The sequence below is a fragment of the Pristiophorus japonicus genome, chromosome 22 (assembly GCF_044704955.1).
Source record: "Pristiophorus japonicus isolate sPriJap1 chromosome 22, sPriJap1.hap1, whole genome shotgun sequence".
Taxonomy (NCBI): domain Eukaryota; kingdom Metazoa; phylum Chordata; class Chondrichthyes; family Pristiophoridae; genus Pristiophorus; species Pristiophorus japonicus.
The window spans coordinates 28584364-28598723 of NC_091998.1; the positions used below are offsets into that span (position 1 = coordinate 28584364).

Below are 14360 nucleotides of genomic sequence, written 5' to 3' on the forward strand. Positions count from 1 at the left end.
CATGTGAATGCCAATGGTCAGTTACAGCCAGTAGCTTATGCCTCCAGAAGTCTGTCCCAGGCAGAAAGGGGCTATGGGATGGTAGAAAAGGAAGCGCTAGCATGTGTATATGCAGTAAAAAAAAATGCACCAATACCTGTTTGGCAGGAAATTTGAGCTTGAGACAGATCTCAAACCCCTAACGTCCCTTTTGGCCGACAACAAGGCCATAAATGCAAATGTATCGGCCCGCATACAGAGGTGGGCACTTATGTTAGCCGCCTATGACTACACAATTCGGCACAGACCGGGCACTGAAAACTGCCGATGCACTCAGCAGGCTCCCACTAGCCACCACTGAGGGGGCAACTGAGCATGATGCTGAGACAGTCATGGTTGTTGAAGCTTTCAAAAGTGAAGGCTCACCTGTGACAGCCCGTCAGATTAAAGTCTGGACAAATAAAGACCCGCTACTGTCTTTAGTTAAGAAATGTGTCCTGAATGGGGACTGGGCAGCCACATACGGGGCATGCCCTGAGGAATTTAAACCGTTTCATAGGCGCAAGGATGAACTCTCGATTCAGACTAATTGCCTACTGTGGGGAAACAGAGTAGTCATGCCCCAGAGGGGCAGAGAGGTGATATTCAGAGAACTTCACAATGACTACCCGGGCATTGTCATGATGAAGGCAATTGCCAGGTCACACGTTTGGTGGCCAGGGATAGATGCAGACCTGGAACTTTGTGTTCGCAGGTGCAACACATGTGCTCAGCTGGGCAATGCACCCAGGGAACCTTCCTTAGCCCTTGGTCCTGGCCCGTCAAGCCACGGTCACGCAGCCATGTAGACTACGCAGGTCCTTTCATGGGAAATATGTTTTTGGTTGTAGTAGACGCCTACTCTAAATGGATTGAGTGTGCTATTTTAAATTGAAGCACATCTTCTGCCACGGTAGAAAGTCTACGGGCAATGTTCGCCGCCCATGGTCTATCGGATGTCTTGGTCGGCGACAATGGCCCGTGCTTCACAAGCACTGAATTCCAGGACTTCATGGCAGGCAATGGAATCAACCATGTCAGAACAGCACTGTTCAAGCCGGCCTCAAACGGCCAGGCGGAACGAGCAGTGCAGATAATCAAACAGGGGATGCTCAGAATCCAAGGGGGTTCCCTACAAAGCCGCTTATCACGCCTCCTGTTGGTCAATAGATCCCGACCACATTCACTCACAGGGGTTCCACCCGCAAAGCTGCTAATGAAAAGGACGCTCAAAACCAGGTTATCCCTTATACACCCTACTATGAAAGAAATTGTTGAGAGCAGGCGTCACAATGTGACTACCATGACAGGAATGCGAGGGCGCAATGTATTGATGTCAATTACCCTGTTTTTGTCCTTAATAACGCTGCAAGGTCCAAATGGCTTGCAGGCACTGTGACTGCCAAAGAGGGGAATAGGGTTTTGGTAGTTAAACTTACCAATGGACAAATCTGCCGCAAACACGTGGATCAAACTAAAAGGAGGTTCAGCAACCCCTTAGAAGAAGCAGAGGAAGAACACTGCGTAGAGTCTATTCCACCACAGGTGACCGAACACCGGAACCAAGTGAAGGAGAGCCCAGTCACTGTGGGCAGTCCGGACAGGCCTGAGGCACCGCAAACAGCAGGCACTCAGGCCAGCGCCCAACAACCGGAGCCCCAACTCAGGCGCTCTACAAGGGAGCGTAAACCACCAGAGAGACTTAACTTGTGATCCCAATAAGACTTTGGGCGGCGGGGGGGGGGGAGGTGATGTCGTGTATTCAACTATCATTGTAACCCATGTGTAAGCTGACCTAAGTTGTACACCACAAGAGGGTGAACTTGTGGGAGACATTCCTAACCTGGACTTTCAGATATAAAAGGGGAAGCTCCACCCACCTTCATCACTTGAGGTCTTGGTAATAAAGGTAACTGGTCACAGAGTGACCTTCTCTCAAGTATGGGCCTCGTGTGCATTTATACTGTATATAGTAAGGACATATCAGGTGAGCTCACCCTGGAGTACTGTATACAGTCCTGGTCTCCTTACTGAAGGAAAGACAATTAGAGGGAGTGTAATGAAGGTTCACTAGACTGGTTCCTTGGATGAGGGGATTGCCCTATGAGGAGAGATTGAGTAGACTAGGCCTATATCCCCAGAGTTTAGAAGAATGAGAGGTGATCTAATTGAAATATATAAAATTCTTCAGGGACTTGATGGTTAAAGCTGAGAAGATATTTCCTCTGGCTGGGAAATCTAGAACACTGGATCAAATTCACAGAATAAGGGGTCGGCCATTTAGGACTGAGATGAGGAGAAACTTCTTCACTCAGAGGGTGGTGAATCTTTGGAATTCTCTACCCCAGAGGGCTGTGGATGCTCAGTCGTTGGGTATATTCAAGACAGAGCTCGATAGATTTTTGGGAACTAAGGGAATTAAGGGATTTGGGGATAGTGCGGGAAGGTGGAAGATCAGCCATGATCTTATTGAATGGCGGAGCAGGCTCGACTTCTGTTCCTATTTCTTATGTTTTTATGTTGTATGAAGGACCACCAGGATAGTAAAAGACAAATTAGATGGACCTCAGTGTTTTTTTGTCTAGCATTTCCTATGTTCCTATAAACAGCGACAGAGAAAGCAACACCAAGTGAAAAATGAAGGACAACAGAGTGACTTAAAACAGCTTCATGGGAGGAGTAAAATGGAAAAGTTGGAGCCATGCTAACTTACAGGCAACAAGAGAGCTCAGTGAATATTGGAAATGTTTAAAACAAATATTTTAAATTGTTGTTTATAGGGGCGACTGGAGTAGCTGAAAGAGAAGAAAGAATCAATTTTCCTGTCTGTTGTTCAGGAAGGTGCATTAATAATTTCAGCTCTGAGCAATGGGAATCTGGTACTAGATGCAATTACGACAAAATAGAGATTTTCCGTCTGTATTTGAGATGTTTCTATAATGTAGAGATCAGATGGAATGCGTCACCTTCACGAAGTTTCAAAATAGGAGCTAGTTTGTGAGAAAGAGTTCTTCAGGAGCAATTAAGATAAAGACACTTTGATGGTTGCAGAATGCAGACAAAACATGAAGTGATTTCCAGTCACCAGCAACTGTCCAAACAAGCAGATGTTATATCTCAGGAAGCTAGCGGTTAAAAGCCAGAGTGTAAAGATAAAATGGCTTTAAATAAAACAATCTTCACGAGAGAAATCGCAATTCTGGCTGATAGCTTTTATTTCTGGCAAAGGCATCCAGGCTTCGTGAGGACACTCGTGACTTACATACATCATTTCATCTGCAAAGATTATGGATGTACCATTTAATTTGTTCCATGGAACGGTCACGGGGAGTTGTAAAAGATTCCACTTTTGGGAAAGGCTATTTAACCCCTTGTGGATGGTTTTTAATTTCCTATTTTTTTTCCTTTCTATATTTGTTCCAAGGACAAGGCAACACTGGCAAGGCAGACTTAAACATTCCCCTGCCACTATTCAAAGCAGAGCATAGAGTTTTACCAGTGTCTGTGGCTTGGTGGGCAGCCTCCCACCCCTGAGTCAGAAGGTCGTGGGCTCAAGTCCCCCTCCAGCGGCTTGAGCACCCAATCCAGGCCAACACTCCAGTGCAGTGCTAAAGGAGTGCTGCACTGTCGGAGGTGCCATCTTTCAGACAAGATGTGCCCTGTCTGCCCTCTCAGTTGGGCATGAAAAATCTCAAAGAGCAGGCGAGTTCTCCCCAGTGTCCTGGCCAATATTTATCCCTGAAGCTACATCACTAAAACAGATCATTTGGCCATTGCCGTTTGTGGGACTTGCTGTGTGTGAATTGGCTGCATTACAACAGTGGCTACACTTCGGAAAGTACTTGATTGACTGTAAAGCACTTTTGGACGTCCTGAGGTAGTGAAAGGCGCTATATAAATGCACATCTCCATTCTTTTAAAAAAAATCCACATCCCAGATAGCAGTTGGAAGTAATGTACTACACAAATCAATAGACACTTTGCGGGGAGTTGAAGGCTGTGCGGGTTCAGCATTTGAATCAGATGACATTTAACAGGCTTTTGCTCATTTTCTAGACTAATAGCTTCAAATAAACTGGCACAACTCGCTCCACCCATAAAGCAGATTACAAAAGCAGCCCTTTCATAGGAGTATGACATGTAAAATCAGGTAGTTACACTGAAGGTGCAGTGGTACACAGGTCAGTCACAACTCGAGCACCAGGTTTGCTCAACAATCTGTCACCTGTAAGGGATTTGCAGCAATGACCTAACCAATAGCAATCCTGTAACCGCGTGTGCTGCCCACGACATTCCGCCTTCTCCATAGGGCCACATCTACGTTAGTGTCGACCGGAACGTGAGGCTTCAGCTAACAGGCAAAAGCAGCTCTCGGGTTTGTGACACAATGTGCACCCAACATTTCCAACCTCACTCTCCTCCCACCTCACCAATTCCCGTTGCACCAGCAAGGCTGCACCTACTTCTGGAGGCTCAGGTTCAGCGTGTAGCTGGCCGACTTGATCTTATTCTGGCAGTCCAGGTGGGTCATGCCCTCTGTACTGACCCCATCGATGGCCACGATGGTATCTCCCTGGTTGATGTTTGCCAGGGCCGCCTTGCTACCTGGACTTATCTGAAATGACAAGAAGCATCCATGAATGTTGGAAACTTGAAATTAAAACAACAACGACAGAAACCCCCCCCAGCAAACCAACCAACATCTGAAAGAAAAGGTCAGGCTAATATTTCAGGTGTAACCCTTCATTTCCTTTACTCGTTCCTGGGATGTGGGCGTTGCTGGCAAGGCCGGCATTTATTGACCGTCCCTAATCGCCCTTGAGAAGGTGGTGATGAGCCGCCTTCTTGAACCGCTGCAGTCCGTGTGGTGAAGGTGCTCCCATAGTGCTGTTAGGGAGGGAGTTCCAGGATTTTGACCCAGCGACTATAAATTTCCAAGACTGGATGGTGCGTGAGTTGGAGGGGAACGTGCAGGTGGTGGTGTTCCCATGCACCTGCTGCCATTGTCCTCCTAAGTGGTAGAGGTTGCGGGTTTGGGAGGTGCTGCCGAAGAAGCCTTGGCGAATTGCTACAGTGCATTTCGTAGATGGTACACACTGCAGACACGGTGTGCCGGTGGTGGAGGGAGTTAATGTTGAAGGTGGTGGATGGGGTGCTAATCAAGCAGGTTCTTTTATCCTGGATGTGTCGAGCTTCCTGAGTGTTATTGGAGCTGCACTCGTCCAGGCAAGTGCAGAGTATTCCATCACACTGGTATGGGCAGCCTGCTCTTGGATACAAGTGATAAGGACATACCCAAGAAAACAGAATAGGTGAGGGCAGCAGAACACAATAGCTAGGAGATCGCAAGTTCACATTCCCCAAAGAGACAGCCAATGGGTGTGACAGTCCATCGACAGATCAGAAAATACCGCATTTCACAAAAGTTGTCTGAAGTTGGAGTTAGCTATTGAGACATTTCAAACACAAAGGCAATGACAAAGGTCATTGAATATATTTAAGATGGAGATAGACAGATTTTTGAATGATAAGAGAGTGAAGGGTTATGGGGAGCGGGCAGGGAAGTGGAGTTGAGGCCAAGATCAGATCAGCCATGATCTTATTGAATGGCGGAGCAGGCTCGAGGGGCCAAATGGCCTGCTCCTATTTCTTAAGTCTTAAGACAAAAGTGGAATCAGAAACTGCTCCAATATGGAAAGCAAGGACAGGACAGTAAAGTGTAGAATCCATCAAAAAAATAATTGCTCCGAGAGCTCAGGTCAGTCTTTGATCACAGAGCTAAAAAAAGCCCAGGGGAGATGAGATTCTGCTTTTGAAGTCTGTACCGAGTTTGGATTTGTCAGCGGAAGAGGTCGAAGTGGATAGGCAGAATGAAGGTGGGAGGAGGTGAAACAACATGCAAGAAGGAGGTTAGGATAATGTTTGCAGACAGAACAGAGAGATCCCAAAAATTGCTATATAAATACACGTTGTAGATCAGCCTTATTGGACACGATGGGATGCAGATGTTAATTAGAGGGCGAGAGATTTTATTTTAGTTTAAAATATAAGCACACACACACACACACAAACACAGGTGGAATGAACACATTATCAGACAGATAGATTGAAGGAATTATATTCAAATAACCAGACATACTGCAACCTTGTGACCAGAAATCCTTTTGCCTCCTGACAGAATGGGAAAAGCCAATGGCAGCACAGGGCAGTCAGTAATGCACAGTAATGACACTCTTCACACTGCAGTCTCCCGTCATACTATATAATCAAACAACATCCTTCATCTAAAGTGGGGTGAGAGAGAGAGCGAGAGAGAGAAAGAGCAAGCGAGAAAGAGAAAGAGAAAAAAAAAACGAGAAAAAAGACTTGCATTTATATAGCGCCTTTCATGACCACCAGGCATCTCAAAGCGCTTTACAGCCAATGAAGAGAGAGAGAGAACGGGAGAGGGAAAGGGAGAAAAGAAAAGGAGAGAGAGAGAGGGAGAAAAGAAAAGGAGAGAGAGAGAGAGAGAAAAAAAGCGATAGGAGAGAGAGAGAGAGAGAGAGAAAGAGAAAAAAGGCTAAGGGGCCCTTACCATATCTCTCAAATATCCCCAGCACCTCGCATACAATGAATTTATTTGAAGTGCGGGCAAATGCAGGAGTCATGTTGTGCACAGCAACATCTCACAAATAACAAACTAGATGCACGATCACTTAAAACTGTTTTTCTTGAGCAAGGACCAATAGCCAGGACCCCAGGAGAACTCCCTATTCTCCAACACATGCCGCAGGAACTTTGTTCATGGTAGCAGGTTGCATCCATCACACAGGTCACGGGGGAATGGCCTCTTTGACTTTAATCAGGTCACTCTTACCCATGGTGTAGCTGCCCCAACGGTTCCAAGTCTTCAGCTGTAATGTATGCCCCTGTGGATATACTCACGGCTTTGTTGAGCTGTGAGCGGCTTAGCCAGTCACGTGATGTTCACAAGACTCAATAAAACCCCAGCCAGTTGGGTTCGGGGATCTACGATGAGGCAGGTGGTTGTGAGCCCAGAGGATGAACTGGTAATGTGTCGTGTGATTGTTAAATCTTTGCTAATAAACCAACTAGTTCTTAATAGCAATGTGTTATGATGAATTCTTAAGCAAAGAACCCATGAAGCAAATACATTACATCAGCTAAACTCAAGAAGAGCCCTCAGCCAATCAGAGAGCAGGAATCCTCCAGAGGGGCTGGTCACTGAAAGGCGAGCATTGGCTAAATATAAATGACGTTGTAGATATTTTCCACATTCACACATCCTCCTGCACCCTCACAAACAACCCACAGCGAATCCCCGTCAACGCAAACTATTCATCAGTGGCACCCGGCCATTTCGCTAGGTTTGTGTTCCCCACTAAACTTCAGGTAATAATCAGGAAGGGTTCCTACACCCAGACAGTGTGTGTCAGGGGAGAACAGAATCAGGCTTGGCTGTGATGACCACCACAGCTGAATGGCAAGCCAACACGTTGGCCACGTGGGTAAAGCACCAGAGCTCTGTGGGTGATTGAGCCATACCTCAGCGGGAGTTGCCGAGTCTTCCGGAGGGGAGAAGTCTGTGGAAGCCTCAGTTAAATGCCAAGCACAGTCCACCCTCTCTCCGAAGGAGACTGCAGCCACATCGACCATAAGCCAAAATGATCGGATATATAATCGCAGCAGGAGGACCCAGATAATTGCTCGCATTCCCATCTATCATTGCCACTGAGCGTTTTATGAGGAAAACTGACCCTAGAGCCTTGTTAAGTGATAAATATATCTGTGTTGCTGACTCGGCCAAAGTGCTTCATGGGCGACACGAGTCAGTGTGAATTTAGAGCTCGTTGCACCTGCTCCACATCCATCAGACAATGGCACCGGCTGCTGGACTCTTCCTGCTGTGGACACTCAGCCAGACTTGGGGCAACTCTGGCAAAAGTTACGTGCCATACTGGAGGGGCTGGCTCAAAACTGGCCGAAGAACATCCACAAAATAAAAAAGGGACTCACTCAACGCTGACTGAATTAAGTTTAAAAATGCATTGTAAGAAAACGGGCCACACTATCTCAAGTATACAAGTCACAAGCTTCCATGAAATGCTTGAGTAAATTGCAACCATTCTTGGCCAAGTCATGTGCATCCCCCCGGTTGGATTAAATCCTTTAACTAGCGCCTGGGATTCCATTGTTATTCTATGTATGTTTTATGTTTCTGCACGTTTTTTGCAACAGGTTCTCCATTTGTTACACTGATGGGGGGAGAAATTCAGCCGTGCCTCTGTTGCGGAGTGGTACTTTTAGCGCTTTAAAAAAGTTTGTGCCTCCCACCCAGAAATTTGTCAGAATCGGTTGACAAGCTGACAAGGGCGATAAATCACCCGTTGCACACCAGAGTTGGGGAGTGGCGGGGGGGGGGGGGGGGGGGAGCGATAGTTTGGTTGGTACATTTCACAGACCCATTGTGCATGCGTGGAACTCTGAATCATATCCCGGGAAAGTCTTAAAGGCGCAGCATAGTAATGCCCCCATTAAAGTTTTCAAGATCACTCATTTTCAACCTGCACTGTTATGTCTGTCTGCCGCTGCAAACTGGGAGGCTCACACACCGTGCTGTGTGTAAATGTTGCACGGACTGTGACCTCAGAGGGAAGCGCTTCCTCATCCCTTTAAGTAGCCGCCAGTTAACGACTCTGCAAGCCTGGACCGACTGTTTTTCCAGACGTTGTTCTTGGTGGGCGCTCAATGAGGCAGCCACACTAATTTACCGACCGGGCGCAAGCGTGGGCATCACACCAGGAATACGTCAGGATCGGAGCGATCGTCAGCAACCAAGCGCTACTGGTTTGTGCCTCTGGTGAGCCTCTGATGAATTTTCCGTTGGGGCACTAAAAGCTGTGCTCCCGGTCGCTAAGCTCCAACGCTCGCATTAGCTCTGGTCGCTAATTGAGGCGTTAGACAACTGAATATTCAGCCCATGGCGTTTGGTGTTCAATGCTGGACTGGGAACACCCGTTTCTGGGAGGATGACAATCAACAGAGTTGCCACCATTATAACAATATGTGGATGATAGAGACATCGGGCCAGATGTTTAAGGGGAGGGAGTGGGAGAATCCAGGGGACGCGCAGGACCTCTATCAGTTTTTAAATTCTGTATCCCGCTCGGCCGCCAGCAAGATTGACCAGCTGCCATTGGGGACGGTTCCTGGCAATTGCGGTATTGAAGTGCGGGGGGGGGGGGTATTAGACTGGCAATCAGGAGGGAGGGGAACGGGAGCTCCTCCTGGTTCACAAGCAGTGTTCTCCAAAAAGCACTTACTTTCTGCAACCAGCAGCTTCCATTCCTATTCCCATTGAGCTGCCGGGTTTCCTGAGCCCTGGGAAATCCATCCGGCAGCTGTGATATTTAAACTCAGCTCCCAACTGCACAGTGGCAGACCAATTTAAATAGTAGAATGAAGTGTCCTGTAATGTATGCCCTGTGAGTATGCAGGTAGAGCTGTTGAGTTGGGAGTGGCTTAGCCAGTCACATGATGTTCACAAGACTCAATAAAACCCCAGCTAGTTGGGTTCAGGGGATCCACGATGAGGCAGGTGGTTGTGAGCCTGGTGGATGAACTGGTAATGTGTAGTGTGATTGTTAAACCTTTGCTAATAAAATAACTAGTTCTTAATAGCAATATGTTGCTATGCATTCTTAAGCAAAGAACCCATGAAGCAAATACATTAAAATGTCTTGCCTCCCCAAGATAGGACACAGACACACCATACAACCCGCCGCTGTAAAAATGGCAACAGGCACGTACGCGGTGGGTTTGTGGTGGGTAACAATATTCAATTGTTACCTGCACCCTGACCCTCTCCTGCCCATCCTGGGGTGTTGATATCGACCCCACAGTCTCCATCTTCTCTCGGTGTGTATGACACAGATAACAGGGCAGAGGGGACATTTATTCAACATCCCCTGGAGTTGTAGAGGATGTTCTCAGGTGGTCTCCGCCTGGAGAGATCCCAGCCCGAGACCAAGACGGAGGCCAGATGTTTCACCCAAGGATGGGAAAGGAAATGGTGCATGCCATAAAGGAAATTCTTGCTGCCTGTTCAAATAACGATGAGGCCACAGAGATAGTCTCCATTCCATGCCCTCTCCCATCCCCGTGTTGAAGGAGGAAGCACGAATTAGGAGTTCGGGCTTTTCCAACAGCAAGCCTGACCCACAGTTTCTTTAAGTAAACCTTCTCCGTTACAACTGGCCACTGCTTATAGAACCCTTTGAAATCAATGGCATAAAAAGCGGGTAGGTTTTACAATAGGCAGGCGAGCTGCTCAGCAGATTATCAGGCATGCGGTGAGCATTTAGCCCAACAGTTTGAGGAATCCATTTGCTTTCAACCCCATGACCGGTCGAGATCAATCATTCAGCCTTGCATATTTCCATTCAAGCGCGAAACAGTGAAGATGGGCCAGTGGCAGGTTAATGAGAAGGTAAACAGGCGTTGTGTGGAATCCTAAGGGCGCGTACAGTAATCCCATGCACCCAACAGCAAGCCAAGCTCAAAGGGAACTGAGGTGATTGAAAGGACCACAACTCCATAACATTGTATTTCCAATCCGCATTGTGCTCGGCCCACCTCAGAGTGCTGGATTGGTACATTTGGAAAGTAAAAGTTTCATTTATCTAGTGCCTTTCATGTCCACAGGCCAATTAATTATCTGTTTTTTTTTTAAAGTATAGTAACTGTTATGTAAGCAGAAGTGGCAGCTAATTTGTGCAGAGCAAGGTCTCAACAGACAGCAGTAAGTTAATCTGTTTTGGAGGTGTTGATTGAAGGATAGATGTTGGCCAGGACACTAGAATAACTCCCCTGCTCTTCTTCAAATAGCACCATGGAATCTTTTACATCCACTAGAATGGACAGACAGGGCAGCGGTTTAACGTCTCATCCGAAAGATGGCACCTCCAACAGTGCAGCACTCCCTCAGCACTGCACCGGTGTGTCAGTCTAGATTTTTGTGTTCAAGTCCCTGGAATGGGACTAGCACCCAAACCCCCACAACGGAGAGGTGAGAGAGCAACCTGCTGTTCGAGATACATTTGTGCAATTGCTTCACCAAATAAAAGTACGCACAAATCAAGAGTATATTTATTTAAAATGGAGGGATACAACAAGCTGATTGAAATGAACTCTTTAAACATACAAAAGCTCGGTCCTCAACACTGGCACCATCCTCAGCAGTTTGGGAGCACATCACCTGACACTTTCAATAACAACAACAACTTTTATTTATATAGCACCTTTAACACAGTAAAACGTCCCAAGGCACTTCACAGGAGTGTTACAAAACAAAAAATTTGACACCGAGCCACATAAAAAGAAATTAGGGCAGGTGACCAAAAGTTTGGTCAAAGAGATAGTTTTTAAGGAGCGTCTTAAAAGAAGAAAGAGAGATAGAGCGGCGGAGAGGTTTAGGCAGGGAGTTCCAGAGCTTGGGGCCTAGGCAACAGAAGGCATGGCCACCAACGGTTGAGTGATTATAATCAGGGATGCTCAAGAGGGCAGAATTAGAGGAGCGCAGACATCTTGTGGGTCTTTGAGGATGAAGGAGATTACAGAGATAGGGAGCGGCGAGGGCATGGAGGGATTTGAAAACCAGGATGAGGATTTTGAAATCAAGTTGTTGCTTAACCAGAGCCAATGTAGGTCAGCGAGCACAGGGGTGATGGGTGAGTGGGACTTGGTGCGAGTTAGGACATGGGCAGCCAAGTTTTGGATGAACTCATGTTTACGTAGGGTAGAATGTGGGAGGCCAGCCAGGTGTGCATTGGAATAGTCAAGTCTAGAGGTAACAAAGGCACGGATGAGGGTTTCAGCAGCGGATGAGCTGAGGCAGGGGTGGAGACGGGCATGTTACGGAGGTGGAAATAGGCGGTCTTAAGTTATGCTGCGGATATGTGGTCGAAAGCTCATGGGTCATATCTGACAACAAGGTTGGGAACAGTGTGGTTCAGCCTCAGACAGATGTTAGGGAGAGGGATGGAGTCAGTGGCTAGGGAACGGAGTTTGTGGCGGGGACTGAAAACAAAGGCTTTGGTCTTCCCAATATTCGGTTGGAAACAATCTCTGCTCATCCAGATCTGGATGTCGGTCAAGCAGTCTGACAATTTAGAGACCGTGGAGGGGTCGAGAGAAGTGGTAGTGAGGTACCTACAATGAACACCAATTAGCAAAACAAGACAACCATGTCAACTGTCAATCCACAAAACATAACTCCAGGCATGCAAATCTTCCGTTATCTGGAATTCTCTCCCTAAGCCTCTTCACCACGCACCACCACCACCCCAACCCCTCCCTCCCTCTCTCCTCCTTTAGGTTTCTCCTCAACACCTACTTCTGAGCAAACCTTTGGTCATGTGTCCTAATATCTCCTTATGTGGCTCAATGTAAAATTTTGTCTGATTACACTCCTGTTTATTTATATAGCGCCTTGGGATGTTCTTACTATGTTAAAGGCGCTATATAAATGCAAGATGTTGTTGTTACAGGAAATTAGATTCTACACCATGGAGGCCATCCTTACTTTCAAAGAAAATGAACTAATTATGCTAATTAGGATGAGGTACTTGAAGCTCTTTGAAGTCTAGCCAGGGGCTGAAAAACCCACAGCAAAGCACTTTTAAAATAATTAACCCTCAGTCGAAACTGTTCATTTGAACTTTAAAAGAAACACAGATTTCCTCTCGTGATTTGTTACATCTGCCCGGATGTTACTGGCATTCCCAGAATCAGCGAACTCGCTGCTCTGCTACTCGCAGCGCCTCTTGGTGTAGACATCATGACGCACGCACCCTGCTGTTCCTGCTCGTGTAGATGCATTTATCAATGTGTCACTCCTTCACGGCAAACGAGCCAAAGGTGGGCAGAGGAAACGTTACAAGGACACCATCAAAGCCTCCCTGATAAAGTGCAACATCCCCACCGACACCTGGGAGTCCCTGGCCAAAGACCGCCCTAAGTGGAGGAAGTGCATCCGGGAGGGCGCTGAGCACCTCGAGTCTCATCGCCGAGAGTGTGCAGAAATCAAGCGCAGGCAGCGGAAGGAGCGTGCGGCAAACCTGTCCCACCCTCCTTTACCCTCAACGACTATCTGTCCCACCTGTGACAGAGACTGGTTCTCGTATTGGACTGTTCAGCCACCTAAGGACTCGTGTTAAGAGTGGAAACAAGTCTTCCTCGATTCCGAGAGACTGCCTATGATGATGATGACGGGGAGTCAGCGAACACATGGAATGACAGACCCACTCTCCCCACTCCCCAACACACACATACACACAGCGCACACAGACATGTTACATTAGGGTTTGTATTCCTGGAGGTTTATCATGTGCCGCCCTCCTAATCTAGGCTGACACTCCAGTGCAGTGCAGAGGGAGTGCTGCACTGTCGGAGATGCCGTCTTTCGGATGAGATGGTAAACCGAGGCCCCGTCCTCTCAAGTGGACGTAACAGATCCCATGGCACTATTTTGAAGAGGAACAGGGGAGTTATCCCCGGTGTCCTGGCCAGTATTTATCCCTCAATTAACAAAACAAAAACAGATTATCTGGTCATTATCACATTGCTGTGTGTGGGAGCTTGCTGTATGCAATTTAGCTGCCGTGTTTCCTATATTACAACAGTGACTACATTCCAAAAGTACTTCATTGGCTATAAGGCGCTTTGAGACGTCCGGTAGTCACGAAAGGCGCTATATCAATGCAATTTTTGTTTCCTACCGCCCTGCTGCAGCCAATGGTTGCCCAACACGTCCATCTCGCGGAGCCCTGCCTTCCCACAGCCACTGGAAAGTGAACCAACTCTTCATTACTCGATTGAATGAATCTTGACTGTCAAACGGCCATTTTTCCCATTGCCAATATTTTCATGACTAATAATTGAAAGTGTTGTCAGAATTTTTTTTAAAAACCCACAATTTTTTTCATTAATGACCCCATGATTTTTTTCCCCTGGATTTTCATCGCTCCACCATCGGTGGCCGTGCCTTCAGCTGCCTGGGCCCCAAGCTCTGTAATTCCCTTCCTATACCTCTCGCCTCCTTTAAGACGCTCTTTAAAAACCGACCTCTTTGACCAAGCTTTTGATCACCTGCTCTAATTTCTCCTTATATGGCTCGGGGTCAAATTTCTTTTTTGCTAAACATTTCTGTGAAGCGCCTTGGGATGTTTTATGATGTTAAAGAGGATATAGAAATACAGCACTGTCCAGGAAAAAAGTCTTGGATTTATATAGCGCCTTTCTCAACCACTGGACGTCTGAAAGCACTTTACAGTCAGTAA

At 47.0% G+C, this 14360-nt stretch overlaps 1 protein-coding gene across 1 annotated transcript in view; it reads right to left on the bottom strand.

The window, feature by feature from the left end:
- Positions 1-14360, bottom strand: part of ldb3a (LIM domain binding 3a) — a 185883-nt gene that overhangs the window by 106917 nt on the left and 64606 nt on the right. The window contains 1 exon segment of the mRNA XM_070865843.1: positions 4482-4633. Within this exon segment, the coding sequence (XP_070721944.1) occupies positions 4482-4633 (152 nt within the window).